Here is a 25,406-nt window from a genome sequence, read left to right as displayed (position 1 = left end):
TACAGCTGTACAGAGGTAGTAGAAATGTCTCCACTGAGATTATTAAAGACACAACAGTGGACACAAAACTTATTACACTCTGCCCAAAGTTAAAGAAAGTCTTTGTTAAATTTCTGCTTCAAAGCCTTGAAATTATTATTATTATATATAATATATTATTCTTATACAGGATTTATATAGCACCAAGAGTTTGCACAGCACTTTACAATATAAAAAGAGACAATATAGTTACAATACAATAAAATACAAGAGAGTTAGAATGGCCCTGCTCATAAGAGCTTACAATCTAATAGGGTGGGGCAAGTGGTACAAAGATTAATAACTGTGATGGATGATCTGATGAAAGAGTTAAAAGTTCAGTAGTTAGGTGGAGGCAGGATAATAGGCTTCCCGGTAAAGATGAGTTTTCAGGGGTCGCCTAAAGGTGGCCAGAGTAGGAGATAGCTGGACAGTAGAGAGTTCCAGCGGATGGGAGGGGCTCTAAATAAGTCCTGGAGATGAGTATGGAGGAGGAGACAAGGGAGCTAGAGAGCAGGAGGTCTTGGGAGCGGTGGAGACAGTCTGGGTGATATTTGGAGACAAGAATGCTGATGTAGCTTGGGGCAGAATATGAATAGCTTTGTATGTTATTGTTAGTATTTTGAATTGAATTCGCTGGGCAATAGGGAAGCCAGTGGAACGGTTGGCAGAGAGGAGTAGTAAACACTGAAAGGTTGGTAAGGTAGATGAGCCTGGCAGCAGCATTCGTGATCGGCTGAAGAGGGTATAGGCTATGGATAGGTAGGCTTATGAGAAGGGAGTTGCAATAGCCAAGGCGAGAGATAACAAGGGAGTGAATGAGTTACTTGGTGTTTCATTTGTTAAAAAGGGGCACATTTTAGAGATGTTACGGATGTGAAATGTGAACCATATCTAAATTTAAAAAGATTTTATCTGCTAACTTTATCAAAACATATTCTAGTAGTCAATAACACACTTTGCTCTGACTATACTTATTTTACACGGGGTCTCGGACTGTGGTGTAGCCAGAGATGTCCATGTAACTTGTGCAATCAGAAGAGGGTCAGCAACTTTCATATTAATCTTAGTACCAGGCTTCCTTTAAAGGATAATTACACACCTACCACAGAAAGGAGTAATATATAAACCACAAGAATAGCAGCTAGGCCATGACAGCATTTTGTTTTTGGCTGCCCCGTTTGACAGATAAATCAGATTCTTCCCTATAACAACACCAAAATTTAGCTTCTTCTTTGTAATTGAATGAAAAAAAGATCCATCAAACTGCATGCAGCATTCAGAGGGGTTAATGAAGAATAAAGTCACAAGTTGCAACTAGTTCCTAACACATTTTATACTCAAGTGTGCTTAATCATCAGGCCTTATGATCAACCACTTGAGAATGAAACACATCAAGGAGCTAACTGACACTTGTGTCTTTAATCGTCAATCCTTGATTGCAGTTCGTGGACAATTCTTCATCTTATTCAAGTTTCCAGCAAATTGACACTGGGATTTCAGTTACAGCAGCAGGTGAACTAAGGCCAGCCATCCCTGGCAGCAGGAAGTATTCATTCCTATGCTTCTTTCTGTGTATGTTCTGTTTCAATATTTTTATTGAAAATTTTTCCAAGAATAGGATCCACAACGCAGGTGGTGCATATCAAAACATTAAGAACAGGTATAAAAAGGGGAATCAAATACTATACCGCCAGCTACTCCCGACCCAAGGGGATGCCATATAAAGTAGGAATTCAACATAAAGAAAAGGGTCTTAGGGAGCAAACATCTTCCTGTGTCTGTTCAAGACCACAATGAAGGCCTCTTGACCCCCCCTATGGAAGGAGAGCATTGACTGATGAAGGGCATGGCCAGGTGCCGGACAAAGGAGACGATTTGTGAAAACACGGGGATGGGCCTGAGCTCAGGGAATGTGTGCCCCAGGGAATTCTGGGTCTTTCGGAAGAATTGGATGGAAGAGCTGCCCACCCTCCCGCCCCTTTTTTCCCTCTTTTATGGTATGTCACAGCTTGCTGCGGTTTCTTGACCTTGCCAGCATTTAAAGTTGCTGTAATGGGCTATGCCCTTGCTGAAAAAATTGGAAGTAGGCTGTCTGTCCAGCACTTATGGTAAGGACAGGCCCCACTTCCCCCTTGTGGAATTGAGTGCTCATAATACAACTGTGACTGGCACTGGTTAAATGTGTTCACATGTTACGTGTTGGAATTTAATAAAGCTGTGGCCTTGCCCTTTCCAACCTAATGGTTTTAATTGTTTTATTTAACAGAGTAAAGGGGCAAGGGTGGTGGGGGATTTGATCCCATTGTGTTACATTAGTTTGTACCTAGGCCCATTGCGCCTCAGCAGTCATGGCTATTGCAGACTGTGTAACCTGAGCCAAATTTAGACCCACCCAGATAGTATTATGATAATCAGCATAGCTCCTGGAAATTGAAGTTTTAAAGCGGCACTAAACCCTCCTTTCCTTTCCAACCAGGGAAGCTGCCATCTTAGCCTCCATTTGATTTGAAATTGCCACGGTGCTGCACATATGATTAGTTATGACACCAGACATTTCATGGTTTGACACTTTGAATACGAACACAAGCAAATGTGACAGTTACCATTCCCATCATGCCAGAAATGTAACTGTTTTTTGAAACCGTTAAATCAGTGGGTTTAGTTCCACTTTAAAGCTAACATGCTAGCTCTTCTTTATGCCAGCCAAGGCTCCTGCCCTCATACCGCTTCTGGACAGGTAAAGTTTCTAGGGCAATGGGGACATCCACCAACATCCATGCATCAAAACTACTACTAGCTGCAAATAAATTATGATGGCAGCCTTGGGTGACAGAGGTTCGTTATGATCTGACAAGTTGTCTTAAAAAAAAAATATATATATATATATATATATATATATATATATATATATATATACAGTCAGGTCCATAAATATTGAGACATCGACAATTCTAATCTAAAAAAGCCTTCACAGTTCTGGAACAACATCCTATGAACAGATGAGACCAAGATCAACTTGTATCAGAGTGATGGGAAGAGAAGAGTATGGAGAAGGAAAGGAACTGCTCATGATCCAAAGCATACCACCTCATCAGTGAAGCATGGTGGTGGTAGTGTCATGGCGTGGGCATGTATGGCTGCCAATGGAACTGGTTCTCTTGTATTTATTGATGATGTGACTGCTGACAAAAGCAGCAGGATGAATTCTGAAGTGTTTCGAACAATATTATCTGCTCATATTCAGAAAAATGCTTCAGAGATCATTGGACGGCGCTTCACAGTGCCGATGGACAATGACCCGAAGCATACTGCGAAAGCAACCAAAAAGTTTTTTAAGGGAAAGAAGTGGAATGTTATGCAATGGCCAAGTCAATCACCTGACCTGAATCTGATTGAGCATGCATTTCACTTGCTGAAGACAAAAATGAAGGGAAAATGCCCCAAGAACAAGCAGGAACTGAAGACAGTTGCAGTAGAGGCCTGGCAGGGCATCACCAGGGATGAAACCCAACGTCTGGTGATGTCAGACTTCAGGCTGTAATTGACTGCAAAGGATTTGCAACCAAGTATTAAAAAGTGAAAGTTTGATGGATGATTGTTAATCTGTCACATTACTTTTGGTCCTTTAAAAATTGGGAGGCACATATACAAACTGTTGTAATTCCTACACCGTTCACCTGATTTGGATGTAAATACACTCAAATTAAAGCTGAAAGTCTGCAGTTGGTTTCATTTCAAATCCATTGTGGTGGTGTATAGAGCCAAAAAGATTAGAATTGTGTCGGTGTCCCAATAATTATGGACCTGACTGTATATTATACATATTATTGCTACAGAGACCATTTTAACCGAATGGCACATCCTATCCCCCTGTTTCCAAAAAGTCCACACAGAACCTGAGATCAAATTACAGGCATACCCCAAGCATGTTATCTCCAGGACAGAAGCGGGTAAAGATCTAAAATAGCGTTTTCTAAAGTCCTAAAGCCTGATGCACATGGACAGTGGAAGACAGAAAACATATTCAAGCATAAAATTGTGGGTATTCTCCCGCAACTGGGGAACGGCAGGTGCTGTATATGGCCTGCCATAGAAGTGAATGGTTGTGGCCCCACTTTTGTAAATGCTGTATGACTTTCACAAAGATTCAGTTGTGGATCATCAATCATTCCTATTTACATCATGTGGACCTGGTTTGTTTTCCATAAGTGAATGCTTGTGAAAGCTATGGTATCTACTTTATAACTAGAGCTTTTGGTCTCCTTTGTGTATTCCTTTCAGATCTGTGCAACAATCCGGCATTAAACAAATCCTGCACTTTCCCTCTGTGTAGGAGTTTCCTGTAATAAAGACTTGTGCTGGGTGACTGGTCTTGTCTCCGCCCCCTCCTGTAGGTTTCTGCAGGCAGCCTGTAGTGGGTGGAGCCTGCTGGGTCCCTCCTATGGCTCTGCTCTCTGAATAAGTTATGCACAGCATAGTGATGATGTCAGTGCTACGTTTACAAGGTAATATCTGGGTTCACAAAGGTATTTGGAGCAAACAAAGTGTAATTCAATCCTTGGTGGCTATGAAGTAAAATATTATAATAAGCATTTCCAGTGCCTGAAGCTCAATGTTAAAAAGCACAACAATTACTTTCATAAAGCCTAGTTTCGTCAGCATAATGAAGTACTCCAGCATAGTAAAACCAAACAGAAATCATTCATAAGGTCCCATTCACATGGAATCCTTGGTCAGGCAATTATGCCTCATCGCAGCTTGTTTACAGGAATAACCCGACTATGACCCGCATTATATATTAAACATCTTCTGCTCAGCTGCACACGCCTGGAATGAAAAGTCAATATTTCTCTGTTGGGATACAGAAAAATGACCGGTGCTATATAAATGAGAAACATTAAACTATTTATTTCATTCTGAAAGAGGGGGAAGCTAGCACAGGAGTTCTACAGATCACAGACGAAACGCGCTATGTAGGAATTTTCTGATTGGTATATTATCCGTTGTGCTGTGGAATGCACACGACTAGGCCTGATGTCATAGCACACACCAGATGTTCCATTTTTCATGTAAGCACTTCATTAGGATTACTCTTGTGATGGATACTGATCCTTCACTGATGAATGAATGTTAAAGAGAAGATAAGAAGCCTAAGTGGGTTATTTAAAGTAAACCCCGGGAAAAAAAGATAATACGGTTAGGGACAGGTGGCCGAGCCTGGACATATCTGACTGCCCACAGGATAGGACACCTGCCCCATAACCACAGGTACCCACTTGGTGTGCAGCTATATGCTAAGAGTGATGGCTGCGGTCAGCCGGTCAATACTTTGTGCAGGCTGATTGGCCGCCATTATTTGCATGCACCTGTCATTCCAGCCACAACAATCCACTCAATCTTGCCACCAGAATCCAGTGTATGCAGCTAAGGGGCCATGTGAAGGAGGACTAAATGTTTACAGTGGGTCATGAGACCTGTTACTATAGCCCAGAAGGTAAGAGGGAGGTCTGGAGTCCAATTAGCCCTCCTAACTGTTATCTTAGGACTAAACAATTATTATTATTATAAAACATCAATATAGTGGCAACAATTTGTGCAGCGCTTTATTAGTCTCTATATTGTGGAGAATAGAATAGGGGTGGGTCTGAGAAGTTCAGCAAAGGACATTAGGACAGGGCTGACACCACTCCACACCACTGTGTTGTAAGTGCACATTGGGACTGAGGGGCTGAGTGCAAATTTTTTTAGGTCGGCGGCAAACAGTATGCCTACCCAACCCCCCCCCCGTCGGTCGGTAGCACTTACCCCATCATCGGCGGCTTCCCCTTGCTCGGTGGAGGCCTCCAGTTCTCCTGCTCTCCATCACCGGTGGCTTACTGTCTCCTGCTCTCCATGGCAGCAGCTTCCGTTTCCTCCCTCCTCCTCCTCGGGAGTCTTCTCTTTTCGGCACACCCGCTTCTGATTGGCTGGATTGAGAATCAGTGTTTCAACAGCGAATGTTTATTCGATGCTGTAACACATCTGGGTAGGCTCCGGTCGCATGCTCTGCGACCCTAGCCCACCCTATTTTGAAGCCTATTAGAGCCTCTGGCTCTAATCAGGTGCTTCAAAAAAATCCCCTGCCGCTGTAATTCTTGCGCCTGGTGCCCCGAAGTCGACAGGACGCATGAATAGGGGGTGGCCGCGGAGGCCATCCCCTATTCATGCATCCGGCCCATTTCAGGGCACCAGGCGCATACATTTCGGGGATATGCATGAATCTATCCATTATGCATATAGGGGTGGCCTGGAGAGTGGGGGCAGCGCCCGGGCGCCTCTAATGGACGGGCCGCCATTGTTGCAGGGTCTTTAAATAGATAAAACATACTGCAGGTTTTTTTTTTTTTTATTTCCACCCAGACATGAACTTAAAGCAGAACTTCTTTCAGTCAACATTGACTATTTGTAATCCTTATGCTAGTGCTAGCATTAGTAAATAGATAGAAAAGTATATCATATTTACTTGTTTTAAACTTTTTTTTTACATTTCTTCAGTTACCTCCTGGTTTCCAGGCCTAGGCAAATGATGTCATACATCCCAGGAGTCTTCAGGCGGCAAGGAAGGGTTTTCTCAGCTAACCCTCCTGTCTCTATGCCTGGACTAGGGGCAGATGGATTCCAGGAAGTAAATGCTACATGAATCATCTGCCTTTATTCAAGATGGCTGCAGCCAGAGATGCTAGGGGGTGTTTTTCAAAGTGATTTCTCAGCAAATTACAGCATGGAGATGTGGATGGATGGGAGATTTTGCTTTGAATATTAAAAATTCATGAAATAGCGTTTTTGGTTTGTGGTGCTCAGAAACAGTGTAGTTCTGCGTTAAAGATTTGGGAACTGAGTGGTGCTTCTCAGATTGAGATGTCCTTATTTAGGAGGAACAGGCAATTGAGATTCAACTGTCCAGTCTGCCATTATCTGCCCAGTTCCAGCTCAATGCATATGAATGGCCTATTCTCTTTATTCCCAGTAATTTGTTCAGGTAACACACGGAAGAATTTGTGTTACTCCAATGCGTGATACAATGTACTTTGCATTGAGATGTAAGAATTAAGAATGGCACCCCAACTCAAACTGCCAATGCACCTACAGTACAGTACCCCATGACATACATAGGTCGGGGGCCGGGTCTTCTCCCACCAGGGTGCCGTACTATGGAATAGCCTCTCTGTCGAGCTCCAGGAGGCCCCCTCTATTCCCGGTCTTCCACGGGTTACTGAAGCCTTGGCTTTTCACGCAGGCGTTTCCTGCGTAGTCTCTCTCTCTTCTACCCTTCTGCCACTCTGTGCTGCTTCTGGTCCCTGGGCACTCTCATTCCAGGATCTTTGCTATGCGCGTCGGGACCCTTCGGGGTAAGACCGCGCTATATTAAGATTCAACTCAACTCAACATAGTGTGCGTTGTGGTGTGCTGCCTTCACAAACAAACTAAAGGTGACTTTTTGTGAAGATTGATGTATTTATTTATTTTAGGTACTTATATAGCACCATCAATTTATGCAGAACTTTAGATATATATTGTACATTCACATCAGTCCCTGCCCTCAAGGAGCTTACAATCTAAGTTCCCTAACTCATATTCATAAGTACTTGGGCCAAATTAGATAGGAGCCAATTGACCTACCAACATGTCATTGGAGTATGGGAGGAAAAGCAAGCAGGAACAGGGACAATTTGCAAACTCCAGGCAGGTAGTGCCGTAGTTGGAATTTAAACCAACAACTCTAATGCTGCTAGGCGAAAGTGTTAACCACTTAGCCACTATGCTGCTCAATAACACTAAAATTTTATAGCAAATTCGGAACATCTAGGGCTTAGGTAAATTGGCTTTTACATGTACCAGGATGAGTCTACTTTGTTATGCACTTCATGAAAGCTCATCTGCCACAGGGCTTTACTGGTACAGTAGGGATATCACCTTAACATGTCCATGACATATATCTGGAATATGTTAAAGGAAATAAATAGGAAACACTTCTTCAGAATCAATCAACACCACTTTACTTAGAGGCAGGTGTGACACTAGGGTTGCCACCTCATCCCTTTAAACCCGAACACATATGAATTACACAAGTTCTGAGACAAATTTAATGCAGATGAGGCACCAAGTTTAATTACCACCTTAATCAGCCACAGAACCTGTGTAATTAATATGTGTTTGGTTTTAAAGGAATGAGGTGGCAACCCTATGTGACACTCACATGTTTCATCTCAAAGAGCACCAAACACAAAGCACCAGTACTTTGACCCAGTAAAAACAACAGGGCAAAACAAGCATGGCCCTGCACCTAAATTTGAACCAATGTAATAGAAACCTCATGCATTTCAGTAAGTCCCATCCCTTTTGATATCATGCAATGAGAGACTGCAGGCTTACCTGAATAACAGCACTATAATTGGACGGTGTGAATTGAGGGCTGTTATCATTGACATCTGAAATATCTACATTTACTGTCACAGTGGAGGAGAGAGGGGGAAGTCCGCTGTCCTTTGCTTGAATAAGGAGTGAGTATCCAGATACCTTTATGGGGGGAAAAAAAGAGATGGCTCTTTAAAAAAAAAAAAAACTGTTGTCCAGATGAAGCAGTCATATTACATTGGCCTGAAATGCAGCCAAACAAATAACTATGGACTTCTGACATAATTAATGGTAGGCAACCAATAGGGCAAGGCCAAGCTTATTTTTCTTGCCCCCTCCCCCCCCCCCCCCCAACCACCCAGACCAACTGTCCCGTACTGTCCTGTGTTTTCTCCTACCCCAGTCAACCGATTAGCCTTAGTGTCACACAATAGTACATCATGGCTACCCAAGTCACAGAGAGTCTGGACAAGACAGTCAGTGCAAGTGTGCATAGAGCCAATTAAGCTTGGGCAAGCTGTCATGGTCAGAAAGATGTTCCAGGCAGGGCATCATGTCAGTTGTCTAGGGCAGCCTTTCTCAATCTTTTTACCATGGAGGAACCCTTGAAATAACTTTCCGGTTTAGGGAACACCTGCTAATAATGACTATATTTACAGCTCATGGGACATTAGCATGATGGTTATAGGGAAGAATGCTGCTTACTTTTGTGGTCTATGGGAAAGAATCCCACCCTTGCAAATAGCTAAAAAGACCATTAGTTTCAGTTGTAGCTTACTGTATCTGGGAGACAGAAATGGCTCACTGCCCAAGGAACCTTTAGCAGCTTCTGGAGGAACCCTAGGGCAGGAAGATGTCTCAGGCAGGGCATCATGTCAGTTGTCTGGGACAGTCTTTCTCAACCTTATTAACATGAAGGAACCCTTGAAATAACCTTTGTGATTTTAGGGAACCTCTGCTAATTATTACTATCTTTAAAGCTCATGGGGCATTAGGATGATAGTTAGACCGAAGAGTGCTCCTTACTTTTGTGGTCAATGGGAAAAATTCCACCCTTGCAAATATCTAAAAAAGATCATTGATGTCAGTGGTAGCTTATCTTAGAGACAGAAATGGCTCACTGCCCAAGGAATCCCTAGCAGCTTCTGGAAGAACCCTAGGTCTCCAAGGAACCCTGACCTACAAGGTATTCCATAGCGTGCCACCAGTTTCTATCTCCTTGACTTGTCATGCAAGTCTGTCAGCAGTTTAGATCGAGGAGCATGGACCCAGGGTGAGTGAACTCTTAGTACACAGTATTCACCAACAAAAATGCAGAAATTGTGTAGGGACAGCAAAAACCTGACTACATAGCAGTGGCAGGCATGGCAGAATTCTAGGTCCTTTTTTTTATACACAGGAATGTGTTACAGACATGTTCTGTGGGTGGCTGTGTGCAGTCCCTGGTCACAGCCTATGTTGGCTATGCAGAAATCTGGCCCAGCTGATAGGTTGCATAATAGTTTGGCTTGGTTAACCCTGCAGAGTACAGGTATACCATAAAATCACTATGGAATATGTAGGCGATGTATAAATGAATAAAGAAACAATCTGCACAACGTTGCAATGAATACATTAAGCAAATAAAACACAACACATAAGACTGACAGACTGATTAAGATGTGTATACAAATTCACCATTCCTTCAAGCTATGGGGCAATATGGTCGCCTTTGGGAATTTATACTGTGCGAGGAGGGTCAGGCTCAGTAATGTGGACCGAAGTTAGCCTTGCGGCAAAAGAAAATGACAAGTGCACTGCAAATTGATATAAATGACTTCTGTACATACGCCGTACAGTTTCATAATACCATAAGATCCCTGGAGGTCACAGGGGTGGTAGTGTAATTCTCTACAGGCTCCGCAGTAGAACCACTCTCTGGATTTGATTTGGTAAATGACATTTATGAGAACTGCTGTACAGATAACTGAAAAAAACCTATTGCAATTCACTCCAGCACATAAAAGACATATGCTGTTCTTTTATAAAATGTACTACAAACGCGACAGCGATGATTGACACTCTAAAGCTGAAATACAGACTAAACAAATATCATCTAAATATGAGAGCCATGCTTATTCTTATTTAAATCTTGGTTGGTGTCCATTTCAGGTGTTTTTTCTTTTTTCAGATCTGTGCAGAATGAAATAGATTCCTATAATAAAGACCGGTCACTGCTGCTCTCTCTCCTTGTGCAGGGTGCCTGGTCTGGTCACCACCCCCTCCTGTAGTTTTCTGCAGGTAACCTGTAGTGGGTGGTGCTGCAAACCGGAGATCCTGGGGCTGCAAGGCAGAAGTGCTGACCACTAAGCCACTCATGCTTTAACCAGTATTGCTACATCTGACCCACACCAGTGTCACTAAACTAAAAAAAAAAAACCTTTCCCAATAAATATTATAATGTTTCTGTGTCCTTTGTTTAGGCCTGAAGTCTGTGTTTATGTATAAACTACTCAGGGCCGTTTTTAAAGCGATTGTATACCCGCAAACGGAAAAAAAAAACACAAAAAAAAAAAACCTGTAAGGCAAAGGCATAATAAGCTAGTATGCACCACATACTAGCTCATTACGAAATACTTACCTTAGAACGAGGTCCCCGCATCGCATCCCGGTCAACACTGAGGGAGCTGACATTTTCCCCTCGGCCCTTCTTCCGGGTTCATGGCTCCAGCACTGTGAGTGGCCAGAGCCGCAATGATGTCACTCCCGCACATGTGCACGGGAGTCCTCAGTTCCGGCATGGTCCGGCACAATACATCGGACTTTCGACAGACCTTCACTGCGCATGCACCACTGACGTCAGCGGCTGCATGCAGGTTGAATATCTCCTAAACCAGTGATGGCGAACTTTGGCACACCAGATATTTTGGAACTATGTTTCCCATGATGCTCAACTACATTGCAGAGTGCATGAGCATGATGGGAAATGTAGTTCCAAAACATCTGGGGTGCCAAGGTTCGCCATCACTGTCCTAAACCGTGCAGGTTTAGGAGATATTCATTTTATCTACAGACAAGCCTTATTATAGGCTTACCTGTGGGTAAAAATGTAAAAAAGGGGTATACAACCACTTTAACACGGGGCAAAAGGGGCAGCTGCCCGCAAATAGTTGATAAGTGGATTTGGCCATCACTGGAGATGAGGGCGGAATTGAATGTTGGGAGCACTGGTGATTGATTGGGAGTTATGTATGCAGTCTGGGTGGTGATTGGCCAGCTCGGTAAGGTAAACCTTGTCTGAGGAGAACCCCTGGGTAATGATTGGGGTAGCATGGGGGAGAGGTTCCTGTGTAATGATCGGGATGGTATGGAGGAGGGGTCCTGTGTAATGATGGGGGTAGTATGGGAGAGGGGGTCCTTTGTTATGATGGGGGTAGTATGGGGGGGGGTCCTGTGTTATGATGGGGGTAGAATGGGGTCAAAGGTCTTGTGTAATTATGGGGTAGTATGGGGGAGGGGTCCTGTGTAATGATGGAGGAGGGGAGTCCTGCGTAATGATGGGGGTAATATGATGGAGGGGGTCCTGTGTAGTAATGGGTGTAGTATGAGGGAGGAGGTCCTGTGTAATGATGGGGGCAGTATGTGGAAGGGGGGCCCTGTGTAATGATGGGGGCAGTATGTGGAAGGGGGGCCCTGTGTAATGATGGGGGTAGTATGATGGAGGGGGTCTTGTGTAATGATGGGGGTAATATGATGGAGGGGGTCCTGTGTAATGATTGGGGTAGTATGATGGCGGGGGTCCTGTGTGATAATGGGGGTAGTATGAGGGAGGAGGTCCTGTGTAATGATGGGGGCAGTATGTGGAAGGGGGGCCTTGTGTAATGATGGGGGTAGTATGATGGAGGGGGTCCTGTGTAATGATGGGGGTAATATGATGGAGGGGGTCCTGTGTAATGATGGGGGTAGTATGTGGAAGGGGGCCCTGTGTAATGATGGGTGTAGTATGTGGAAGGGGGGCCCTGTGTAATGATGGGGGTAGTATGATGGAGGGGGTCCTGTGTAATGATGGGGGTAATATGATGGAGGGGGTCCTGTGTAATGATGGGGGTAGTATGTTGAAAGGGGGCCCTGTGTAATGATGGGTGTAGTATGTGGAAGGGGGGCCCTGTGTAATAATGGGGGTAGTATGAGGGAGGAGGTCCTGTGTAATGATGGGGGCAGTATGTGGAAGGGGGGCCTTGTGTAATGATGGGGGTAGTATGATGGAGGGGGTCCTGTGTAATGATGGGGGTAATATGATGGAGGGGGTCCTGTGTAATGATGGGGGTAGTATGTGGAAGGGGGGCCCTGTGTAATGATGGGGGTAGTATAGGGAGGGTCCTGTGTTATGATAGGGGTAGAATTGGGGCAAAGGTCTTGTATAATTATGGGGTAATGTGGGGGAGGGATCCTGTGTAATGATGGAGGAGGGGAGTCCTGTGTAATAATGGTGGTAATATGAGGGAGGGGGTAATGGGGGTAGTATGGAGGAGGAGGTAATGTGTAATGATGGGGGTAGTATAGGGGTGGGGGTCCTGTGTAATGTGAGAGCGAAATTGCATGGGGGGGTGCAAGAAAATGTTTGCCCAGGGTCCAATCAATATTAAAGAAACTGAAACTACTTGAAATCTATAGGCAGCCCCCTATAGTTCCTTGTAATGGTTCAACGATCTTCCGGTTTATAGACCCTCTGCACCATTGCCACCACACTAGGCATGCTCACTATCTTTACCTCTTTACTGAAAGTAAGCAGAGAAGTATAACTTCTTTTTTATTAAAGCGGAACTTCACCGAAAGAGGGAAGTTCCACTTTTCTACCTCCTATCCCCTACCACTTTGGGACATTTTTATTTTTTGTGGGGGAATGGGCACCTAGTTTTGACAGGTACTCACTAACACTTAAGCCCAGATCCCCAAGGCGATCCAAGTGGAAGTTCAGCCCCCTCCCCTTTGTCCGCAGCCTTTTGGGACATCCCTGGACAGGTAAGTGACCTTTTATTAAAAGTCAGCACAGTATTTGAAGCTAATTTTTTAGGGGGGGGGGGGGGGGGGACTGAGGCGCCTCTTTAATAATAATAAAAAAAAAATAGCCTTTACAATCACTTTAAGCAGTTCCAGCAACATTATTTTCTTCCTTTTTGGGATAAAGATTTTACACAAATAAATTAAAGCTGCTCATTGTAAGCACCGTTCTGTGGAAAATGGTTTGTCTCAACCCTCTAACTATTACATCTGCAGGACTGCTTGTTTTTTTGAAAAACAACAGACTTACTGGCTGGATCACCAGGTGAAAATAAAAGAAAGAAAGCCTAAAAAAGGAAACCAATGAAGACATCACATCTAAGAATAGGTATGTTGCAAAATAATAAATGTTTACTTTTGGGTTTAATACTTCTTTAAACAAGGACCTACCCTTTCACGGTCCAGTTTATCTTTAACCTTTATTAGTCCCAGAAGTGGGTCCACTGTAAACTGGTTTTCTTGATCTCCATTGATGATGGAAAAGCTAATGTGCCCATTGGAAGGACTGTCAAGATCTTCAGCAAAGACCTGAAAGATACAATGATAACAAGGAAGAGCAATAAATATATAATTCCTTGATGCATATATCGTATGAGGTAGATATTTAAAGTGTTAGTCCATCCAAAATTCTTATTTCCCTTATAGACCGCCAATGGCAAGATAAATCACTCACTGATGTCAGAGTTCCCAGCTCTGCCTTTATGCAGTGTCAGTCATTTTATTGCATCTTCTTTAATGCCCTAGCAGAGAGATCCAGTAGACTCAAGTGGGCAGAGCTGGGACTCAGAGTCTCCAAAACATCTCCTCCAATGTAGCTGATGGGTAATTAAAAGCATCTACCCAAAACTGAATATCTGGCATAGATACTGTAAATGATTCCTTATTTGTAAACAGTGACTCTCATAGAATTGGTGTCACTCAAAATATTAGATTACAGTGTAGCCCGGAGAGGACTACGGTTATCTGATTTTTACAGAATTGCCTCCTATTATTCCTACTTGCTCCTATGTGCCCTTAGTGCTGGTCTTAAATCACGAACATCACGTTTTGAGCACAGAGAAAAGCATTGTGGGAGCTGTAGTCTTCTGGATAGACTGACTATGGACTACATCACCCAGCAGACCATCTGCTACACAGGACAACTGTGGGAGAAACTATAAAGGGATCTGCTGACCAGGCCCACGATCTCTTGCTTCCTGGATCCCATCATGTGAGCACCACCCCACTGCTTCCTGGATCCCATCACATGAGCACCACCCCACTGCTTCCTGGATCCCATCACATGAGCACCACCCCACTGCTTCCTGGATCCCATCACATGAGCACCACCCCACTGCTTCCTGGATCCCATTGCGTGAGCACCACCCCACTGCTTCCTGGATCCCATCACATGAGCACCACCCCACTGCTTCCTGGATCCCATCACGTGAGCACCACCCCACTGCTTCCTGGATCCCATCACGTGAGCACCACCCCACTGCTTCCTGGATCCCATCACATGAGCACCACCCCACTGCTTCCTGGATCCCATCACATGAGCACCACCCCACTGCTTCCTGGATCCCATCACGTGAGCACCACCCCACTGCTTCCTGGATCCCATCACGTGAGCACCACCCCACTGCTTCCTGGATCCCATCGCGTGAGCACCGCCCCGCTGCTTCCTGGATCCCATCGCGTGAGCACCGCCCCGCTGCTTCCTGGATCCCATCACATGAGCACCGCCCCGCTGCTTCCTGGATCCCATCACGTGAGCACCACCCCACTGCTTCCTGGATCCCATCACATGAGCACCACCCCACTGCTTCCTGGATCCCATCACATGAGCACCACCCCGCTGCTTCCTGGATCCCATCACATGAGCACCACCCCACTGCTTCCTGGATCCCATCACGTGAGCACCACCCCACTGCTGGGAGACGAGCCTATCACGCGGGACACAGACTGCAGCTCCAGCCCCAGTGAGTCCAGCCATTGCCCGCTGGCAGAAAGATGCCCTGCAGCGCTGAACACCGCAGAACCAGCCAGTTCGCTGAGTTAATAGACTGATCGCTATTACTGCCCATCTGCAGTAAGAACAACCGTTTGACTGTCCCTCCGGGAGGCGGCCAAGGTCTATCAGGATTAGTGAGGGGGCTTATGCCCACAGATCCCACTGCCTTGTAAAGCACCACTCTCTGAAATAGATAAACAAGGATTAGCTATCTTGATTGTTTATCATCACTGTGCCATAGTCGGGAATCTTTGTTTTATGAGCTCCAACTTTGCCGGTGAAGACAGTGAAAGGCCTTGCTTTTAAGACATTATTTTTTATTGCTGTTAAAGGGGACACTTTAATGGTAACTATAGTACATTATCTCTCATTAGGATTAAAGATATTATAGGCCAGCCCGGGGGTTCTTCTTTAAGGCCGAAACATTTCCTTATATCTATTAATACCCTAGAGAATAAAATGGCGGTCGTTGCAATACTTTTTGTCACACCGTATCTGCGCAGCGGTCTTACAAGTGCACTTTTTTGAATTAAAAAATAAGACAACAGTAAAGTTAGCCAATTTTTTTTTATATTGTGAAAGATGATGTTACGCCGAGTAAATTGATACCCAACATGTCATGCTTTAAAATTGCTCCCGCTTATGGAATGGTGACAAACTTTTACTCTTGAAAATCTCCATAGGAGACATTTCAAAAAAAATCTACAGGTTGCATGTTTTGAGTTACAGAGGAGGTCTAGGACTGGAATTATTGCTATTGCTCTAATGATCGCGGTGATACCTCACATGTGGTTTGAACACGTTTTCATATGTGGGCGCTACTCATGTATGCGTTTGCTTCTGCACGCGAGCTCGGCGGGACAGGGAGCGTTAAATTTTTTTTTTTTTTTCATATTTATTTTACCTTTTATTTTTTATTTTTACACTGTTCTTTTAAAAAAAAATTGTGTCACTTTTATTCCTATTACAAGGAATGCAAACCTTGTAATAGAAAAAAAAGCATGACAGGACCTCTAAAATATGAGATCTGGGGTCAAAAAGACGTCAGATCTCATATTTACACTAAAATTAAAAAAAAAAATGTCCCTTTAAGAGCTATGGGCAGAAGTGACGTTTTGACGTTGCTTCCGTCCTGCAATGGTATGGAGCCGGGTGGGGGCTATCCTCCCCTCACTCAGCTCCATACCACAGAGGGGGCAGGATCTGATCGCCTCCACCGCTCCCGGCAGCTCTGGTAAGCGGCAGAGGGCACCGGAGATCTTCTGGCGAATCCGCCGCAGAGACCACTTTTATTTGTAAGTGGACCACCCGCTGAAGAAGAGGATACAAGGGTTATGGTAGCTAGCTGCTGCCATAAAAACGATATTCCTCTTCAAATTGCTGCCGTATAATGACGGTGGGCGGTCCATAAGTGGTTAAAGGTATATACAACACGTCTGAACCTAGAGTGTCAGAGGGGCTGGAGATTTCCCAGGGACATGGCTGCACAGGAGAACATGCATTACCAAGCAACCCCCGAGAGGGCAGTGCTACAACAGTATACGTAAATCCAATCACTAAAATCTTCATGAAACAAGGGGTGGAGCTTGAACAAAGGAGCATCATTATTTGGGGCAGCATGGTGTCCCAATACAAACCGGACATAGAGACATCTGTAAGTGTCTATTAAAGGATATGTATACCCAAATCACTAAAATGTTAAAAGTAATTTTCAATATTTTTAAATCTGTAGCTTGATGATCCTGCCATAAAGATCCTTGAGGTCAGCCAGCTCCTGTTATGGGGTGACAACTCTCTGCTCCTGTTTTCCAGTTGTTTCTTTATTGTCATACTGTCACAGAGCTGTCCGATGGAAGCTATAAATGGCTATTTCTTCACATATTACTCAGGCATGGTCCACCACTGTCAGCATCAGGAAACCCACCCTGAGAGCAATGCCATGCAGCCATCTCTGGAGTGCATATAGACAAGAAGTGGCTGCAAAAAGGCTGCAGATCAGCAGCCCTGAGATATAACAAAGAATATAAGAAAGATGAGAAAAGTATTTTATTAAATAAAGATAATAAGATAAGATTAATAAAGATAACGGGGTTGATTTACTAAACCTGGAGTGCAAAATCTGGTGCATCTGTGCATGGTAGCCAATCAGCTTCTAACTTCAGCTTGTTCGAATAAAAAAACTAGAAGCTGATTGGTTTCTATGTGGAGCTGTACCAGATTTTGCACTCTCCAGTTTTAGTAAATCACCCCCGTTATGTTTTATTTTACACAGCACTTTAGCAGACTAAATGTCAGTTCGGGTTTACATTTACTTTAAAAAGGATGTTAATAAGTATTGTTACCATTTCAAATATTGACATAACTGAGCTTTGTAAAAACCCAATTATAATGAGTACTGTAAAGGCACAGCTGGATGAGACCTGTAATAAACACTTTATACACACAATAACTTGTCAAACATGAGAAGTATCTGGGGTTATCCATTAACGTTTTAATTAGTGAATAATGAACCTTACTCTAATGACTGAGTCCCCACTAAAGGCATCTTCACTGATCACAGCGCTATAAACCTCTTGGCTGAATGCTGGCGCATTGTCATTAACATCGGTCAGGTTGACGTTAACAGTTGTCACTGCGCTTAGAGGAGGTGAGCCACCATCTTTAGCTTCAACCACCAGGAAAAAGTGTCTGCTGCTTTCATAGTCCAGAGCGTTGACAACCAAAATTTCCCCTGTAATTAATAAAAAAAATAAAAAATAAATAAAATAAATGATCAAAGGGGAGGAGAGGAGAGAAGAGGAGAGTAAGGCAAAGTAAACAGAGGAGAGTAAATGAAAGCAGAGGAGAGTAAAGGAAAGACGAGTAAATTAAAAACAAAAGAGTAAGGAAAGAACAGGATAGGAAGGAAAGAGAGGAGAGGGCAGGACAGGAAAGAAGAGGAGAGTAAAAAAAAAAAAAAAAAGACGAAAGGAGAGGAGAGAAGAAAAAAGGAAAAGGAGAAAGAAGAAGAAAAAAAAAGAAGAAAAGAAAAAAAAAAGAAGAGGAGAGTACAGGAAAGATAAGAAGAGTAAACGAAAAAAAAGAAAGAGGAAACAAGGCAAGAACAGGAGAGGAAGGAAAGAGAGGAGAAGGAAGGACAGGAAATAGGAGGAGAGAAGTGGAGAGAAAAACAAAGGAATGAAAGATGCGGAGAAGAGTGGAGAGGAGAGGAGAGCAGAGGAGAGGAAGGAAAAAGAAGCAGATGAGAGTAAATGAAGGAACAGGGAAGGAAAAAAAAAAAAAAAGGAAAGAAGAGAAGAGGAGAGGACGGGAAAGAAAGATGAATAGGTTAGTAAAGGAGGAGAGGAGAGGAGAGGAGAGGAGAGGAGAGGAAAGGAAAGGAAAGGAAAGGAAAGGAAAGGAAAGGAAAGGAAAGGAAAGGAAAGGAAAGGAAAGGAAAGGAAAGGAAAGGAAAGGAAAGGAAAGGAAAGGAAAGGAGAGTAAATGAAGGAACAGGAAAGGAAAGAAGATGAAAAAAAGGAGGGAAAGAGGGAAAAAAAGAAAGGAAAGAAAAGGATAGGAGAGAAGAGGAAAGGGAAAGAGAAAGGATTCTAACCAGTCTTTGGATTAATCCTGAATCTTCCATGTTCATTTCCTGTCCTGAAGCTGTATGTTATCTCTGCGTTTGTTCCAATGTCCTTGCTTGCTGCAAAGACTGATATGACTCTGGTGCCAGTGGCAGTGTCCTCAGGGATGGTGATCAGGTAATCTCTTCTCTCAAATATGGGAGGGTTGTCATTAACATCAAGCACAGTGATAGTAACAACAGCGAAGGAAGATAACGAGAGGGCAGGATTTGTGTCAGATGCTTTCACTGTGATGTTGTAGGTAGATTGCAGTTCCCGATCTAGTGGCTGCTCCAAAACGATGATGCCAGATTGTTCATCAACCGAGAAATGACCTTCAGCAGAATCTACCAGGGAATAGATGACCTTCCGATTTATACCTGCAAAGCAAAAAAACAAAACTGAATATTACAAAAGAGAGTTAAGCTAGCCTTTGATGACTCAAATTTCTGCTGATTTCTGCTCAAATGGCCACATTTTAAGCTACTGGTGGAATCTCTGATGAAGGGGCACAGCCCCGAAAACATGGAAGTGGAGTTACTCTTATTATCTGGGACAAGTTGTAGTGCCTTTTTCCTATGTCTTATTCAGTTCCTGCTACATTTCTGCAGCCAGCTGCCTAGTTAGATTGTGTCCAGCAACTGAAGAGAAGATCTGGTATTCCATGGGAAATGCTTTAGTTGTTACAAAATGGGATGGAGGTTACTGGATCATTGACATTTCTTTTAAACAAATTCTGGTTATGGGATACAGTTCCAAATTTGAGCGGTAATTATGAACCTTATTATACTGTAATATATGTAAAACTGCTTGTAGATTATGTAGTATTAAGTTTATGATTATTCAACATATTTTCCTAGAATTAAAATCCCCCCGAAGAAGACTACGACTGATTAGGTCGAAACATGTCTGGGTTTCTCTTGTGGATGGCAATTTTGTAATGTATTGTCAAATGTGATATTCGCTAATCTTAATGGAACATGTTTGTGTACATTGTAACCAGAGCTCATATTTTAAACTCTATCAGATATTTGGACTTTATTTTGTATAAAAAAAGATTTTAACAAAATTCAATTCTTTTGATTGAAATACTTTGCTGCTGCTACAAAACCCCTTGGGGGAGCCATCACATTTTGTAATCTTTTCTTGGGTGTGCAGCCTTGTAGACTCTTGAATATGCATTTTTCTATTCATGTTTTTCTTGTTTGTTTGTTTTTTATCCAGATCAAGCCATTATATTGTAAGTGCTTTGTATGTTGCGCAATGTTATAATTTTATTTAAATAAAGGTTCTTGGCTCTACATTGTGCATATTACTGGGTAATGTTCTGGTGATTCTGTTTCTGAGTTCACAGGGTGTTAGTGCTTTTGAAGACCCCTAGTGCTGAAATCCCAACTCCTGACAAAACATTTTATTTATTTTGAAATTATTAAAGACTGTCATATTTCGTCGCCAACTGTGCCGCTCCATGGGAATAGACAAAAGTGCTCTGCAGTTAAAACTTCTACAATGTTTTTATTGCTGTCTGAGCCTTCTAATCTTGTGGACACCTGCACCACCCATTTCTTGTACAGGTGTCACAGGGACAGGAAGTAAGGTAAAATCACCCCAAAAGGGCCATGGGCAGAAACAAAAACCTGACAGAAATATACATTTTTTCCCCAATTCTATCCAAAACGAAAGCAAGACCCCCTTTACAACCGATCAACACATATGTGTGGTGGCAAAAGGGTGGTCTTTAACACCTACATGCTGCATATATGTGTTAGCTAAGAGTGATCTCACTGTATACTCCAAGCCCAAAGACCTAACTGTCAAAGACAAGCTCTCGGTCCGGACTGAAGATCAGTAGCCAGTAGGTATGACCTCTTATTATGAGACCACTGTAATGCCGCGTACACACGGTCGGATTTTCCGACGGGAAATGTTCGATGGGAGCTTGTTGTCGGAAATTCCGACCGTGTGTAGGCTCCATTGGACATTTTTCGTCTGAATTTGTGACAAACAAAATTTGAGATCTGGATCTCAAATTTTCTGACAACCAAATCCGTTGTCGGAAATTCCGATCGTGTGTACACAATTCCGACGCACAAAATTCCACGCATTCTAGGAATCAAGCAGAAGAGCCGCACTGTGCTATCGAACTTCATTTTTCTCAGCTCCTCGTACGTGTTGTACGTCACTGCGTTCTTGACGATCGGAATTTCCGACAAGATTTGTGTGACCGTGTGTATGCAAGACGAGTTTGAGCCAATATCCGAAGGAAAAAAAACATGGATTTTGTTGTCGGAATGTGCGATCGTGTGTACGCGGCATAACAGTGCTCACATGATCACTGATCCTTCCCGTATCATGGGCGTTCGGAGCTATCGGAAAGGAATGCTGGGGTGGGGAGGTAGGGGTTAAGCATTGAGCTCAACTACAGCAAAACAGCATTGGTTGGTCTGAAAAATCAGTCCCAGATGAGCCAAATTCCCCCCAGAGGAGTCATCAGAAGAGTCTGTATGTCTGTCTATCCTCCATGATGTCTTTCTAGTGATATTTCAACCAGGCTGACCTCTGAACCAAGGCAAAAGATGCACACAAATAATAATAGCCAACAACGTCTATCTAAAGTATCCCTTGTGCAAACACAGGCATTCCTGCAGCTTGCCAAACAGACAGCTATCCGCATCGTTCCAGCCATACTAGCAGATGGCCTGATGGATCCAACAGACAGCATGCTGACCGCATACAAAAACACACACATTTTTCATGCATTTAGAACTGTGATTATCAGAGCTAAACTCCTGCAATAAGCACTATTTCTGATCTGTGAGCTCATGGACTCTCAGATTTTGCTGATCCAGCTGCTGAGGCTACCCCCTTTGTTATGTGCGGTAGATCTGTGCGCGGAAACAATAATGAGATCTGAAGGGAGGCTACATGCATGTCTGCTCCTTCTCCATCGGGAGAGTCATTTCGGTGCTAATTAAAACAGAATGCACAGTCAACATCACATCCCACCCGGCAGATAAATTATCCTGTGTCACAGACTGGGTGTTGCTGGCTGGGAAATATTTAGAAAGGTGCCACATTCCAAAAGGATCCTCTGCTTAGATTTGTAGAAACAACAATTTTCCATTGTGACTTTTATACAACTTTTTTGGATGGTGTATTAGCCCTCTATGGGCCTTTGTCTGGAAATAGGCATGTTAAAGTGGATCTTCCAGTGATTACAATATACTGCTGATAACCATATCTTGAAACAGTTTCCTTCCCCTATCCAACTGATACCTAAAGAAGGTCCATCTCAATATTACCTCTATTTTACTTTTATTTTACTACGCATTTATGTCCTTTTTATTTTAATTTTTACTTGAAGTTTTCATTTTATCATTCGATTAGTATTCTATTATTATGGTTGAAGTGTTCCCTGTACATTTGTACTGTTTACGTTTGACTCTTTTAGTTATCTTTTGGAGGTCACCACTTCTGTTTCGTACCCTTTATAAAGTTTTACACTCTGTTTTATATTGTGTACATTTCTGAATAAAAACAATTAAAAAAAAAGTGGATCTTCCTGTAACTTTACAAGCCTACATACAATAAAACGCTGATAAGTCAAAATATACAGCAATAGTACAATTTTACAACAAGTTTTTTTATTAGGCAGGCATTGAGATCCAGTCAGTGATCCTGGATAATGCCTAAGCAAAGATGGCTGCAGCCTTTGGGAGAGAAATGTGAGTGAAGGCATTGCCAGTAGAAGCTCTGTGATCTCTCTGAGAGATTATAAATACCTTGAAGCGTTAAGGTCCATACACACGATCAGAATTTTTGACAACAAACATGCAAATTAGCTGTTTAAAGGCAACATCCGATCGTGTGTACGCTCCATCGGACAAACTTTTTCGGTTTTCATCTGACAAAAGTTCGCTCTGCAAACAGACAAACTTTTTGGCAACAAAAGTACGATGGAGCAAAGTCCGATCGTGTGTACAGAAAACCATAGGACTTTAGTCCAAAGTACAAACACGCATGCTCAGACAACAATACAGAAAGTTGACCAAAGGGTGGCGGCAGGGCTTTTTTCTCAAACAATAGGTGCTGGAACTCAACCAAGACCCCCCAAAACCCCTCCACCCACACACACCCTCCAAATCACATTAAATAATGGGTGTGGTCAGTCAAATTTCACGAACAGTAGGAGGGTCTTAAAGGGGCATTAAATACCAGGATTGCATTATATACAGAGTGCAGAGCTGTCACTTGTAAACACAGAAAGCGGACTTCTGTGTTTACAAGTGATTGTGGTGAGCAGCCCCCCCAAGGGTCTGAGCCGGAGGTGGTGGTTCCCCCTGAAAAAAAGCCCTGGGTGGCGGTAAAGAGCAGAAAAACCATGTGATTTGGTGAAAGTTGGCTAAAGAAGTCCTGTCGTGTGTATGCTTAATAAGTTGACGGCCAACGCCCTTTGTATAAAAATCCACGGAAAAGTTTGTACAAAGTCCGATTGTGTGTATGAGGCTTTACAATTACACATTACTTAGCATACATGCACTTAAAGAATACCTAAAGTATACCGCCTCCCACGCATGAAAGCCAGCAAGGTGCTGAGACTGTATATACAGAAGGTGGTGGTGCAGAAGGCCATGGCTTCTTCATTTCTCCTCCTCTCCTGGCGTCCTGGTCATCAGGTGACCAGCGGCTGCGGAGTGCATGCACAAACCGGGACTTTTGGTTTAGCGGTGACCTAGTTTGCCATGGAACATCTTGGTGCATGGGGGAATGGAGAGACTCTATCTGCTCCTCCCACCACCACCACCACCACCGAGCATATGTGGTACATCCACCAGCGGCTGGCCCTGCATGTCACAGCCAGCTCTTCTTAAGACATGCGGCAAATGCCCCGTGTGTCCCCTATGGCCAGTCAGGGCCTGGAGGGGAATCTTGCAATGGGGACACCAGTTCTGGTGACCTGGGGGGCCCCAAGGGATTCCCTTAGTTAGCAGGGATTTTCTCCCACTTTCTGTTGTGGCTATGGGACTGGAAGTGAAGGGAAATCTCCCCAATGGGGCACAAATGACAAAAAAGTGACAGGGTTATAAACCTCCCTTACTGTATACAAAATGAAAAAAAAAAAAACTTTTGCCATTAGTTCTTGAAAAACATGAAAAATATGTAATTCTAGGTTCACTTTAAAGTGGTGGTAAAGGCAGAAGTTTTTTTAGTTTACTGCATTCTATGCAGTAAAAAAACCCTTTTCCATGTAGCTCCCCCAGAAGCCCCCTAAATACATACCTGGGCCCGATCTCGATCCAGCGTTGTGCATGACAGCTGAGGCTCTTTCGGCCCTCTTCTTCCTTATTGGTACAGTTACAGCATTGGCTCCCCCTACTGTCAATCACAGCCAGTGAGGATGGAACAGGAGGCGGGCCGAGCTGAGCTCTGTGTGTCTTATGGACACACAGAGTTAGCTTGGGAGTGAGCATGCACAAATTCCCCCATAGCAAGTGGCTTGCCTGGGGCCTCATTCACTTAGGTTGCGCTCAGCCTAAGAGTAGGAACAACAATCTCCTGTGCTTAAGAGTAGTGCAATGGTAGTGGATGGATCACAGGTCCTTGACACTTCTAATAAAGGCACAGGCTTTGCTGCCTCCCCAAGGGTCGGGGGAAACCCAGTGGAAACACTGTAAGACAAAGAAAAGAAGGCGCACCGGCCTTGCGCATTACCCAAGTGGTATCTTTAATAAAACAATAAAAAGGAGTATACTCACAAACAACTCAATGGTAAAAGCATATCAAAGTCCATAGTATGTACAAAGCAACCTGGTCACCAGCACATCTGTAAGGTCCTACAGCGTGCTGGAACTAGTATTGGTGACCTGGTTGCTTTGTGCATATTATGGACTTTGATATGCTTTTACCATTGAGTTGTTTGTGAGTATACTTCTTTTTATTGTATTATTAAAGCGGAGGTCCACCCTAAAATAAAAAATTACATTAACATTCTCAAAAAAATATATAAAAAAAATGTGAAAAAAAAAAAAAAAATTTACTTACCAGAAACCCCTGCTGCCTCTTCCTATTCTGCAGTGCTTCCTCCTCTTTGGCGAGCTGCCCCATTGTCTTCTGGGAGATTTGTGTGTCCCAGAATACAACAGGGCCATTCACAAAGCGCCGCACGACTCGTGCATGCGCAGTAGGAAACGTGCAGTGAAGCCGCAAGGTTTCTCTTTGTTAAGAGAATAATTGAACTAACTTGCACTAACCTGCCCCACATACCTAAATGGCAACAAACTAGAAAGAAAGAATGTTCCTCTAAGTGGGACTTTGGATAGGGCAGATGGCAAATGAAGTATGAAAAAAGTGTA

The 25,406-nt window shown here is 43.4% G+C and overlaps 1 protein-coding gene across 9 annotated transcripts in view; it reads right to left on the bottom strand.

Moving 5' to 3' along the window:
- FAT3 (FAT atypical cadherin 3) overlaps positions 1 to 25,406 on the bottom strand; it is a 974,406-nt gene that overhangs the window by 106,469 nt on the left and 842,531 nt on the right. For 8 of the 9 annotated variants that reach the window (XM_073612979.1, XM_073612983.1, XM_073612984.1 and 5 more), the window contains 4 exons: positions 19,044 to 19,433; positions 17,965 to 18,179; positions 13,846 to 13,983; positions 8,434 to 8,577 (listed from right to left, as the gene is read on the bottom strand). In XM_073612979.1, coding sequence (XP_073469080.1) covers positions 8,434 to 8,577; positions 13,846 to 13,983; positions 17,965 to 18,179; positions 19,044 to 19,433 — 887 coding nt within the window. Of the gene's footprint in view, positions 1 to 8,433; positions 8,578 to 13,845; positions 13,984 to 17,926; positions 18,180 to 19,043; positions 19,434 to 25,406 lie in introns of those variants that run through there. The other variant, XM_073612988.1, reaches the window with a different exon arrangement.

Source organism: Aquarana catesbeiana, linkage group LG02, assembly GCF_042186555.1.
Source record: "Aquarana catesbeiana isolate 2022-GZ linkage group LG02, ASM4218655v1, whole genome shotgun sequence".
NCBI classification, from domain to species: Eukaryota; Metazoa; Chordata; class Amphibia; order Anura; family Ranidae; genus Aquarana; species Aquarana catesbeiana.
This window is presented reverse-complemented; position numbering and strand designations above follow the sequence as displayed.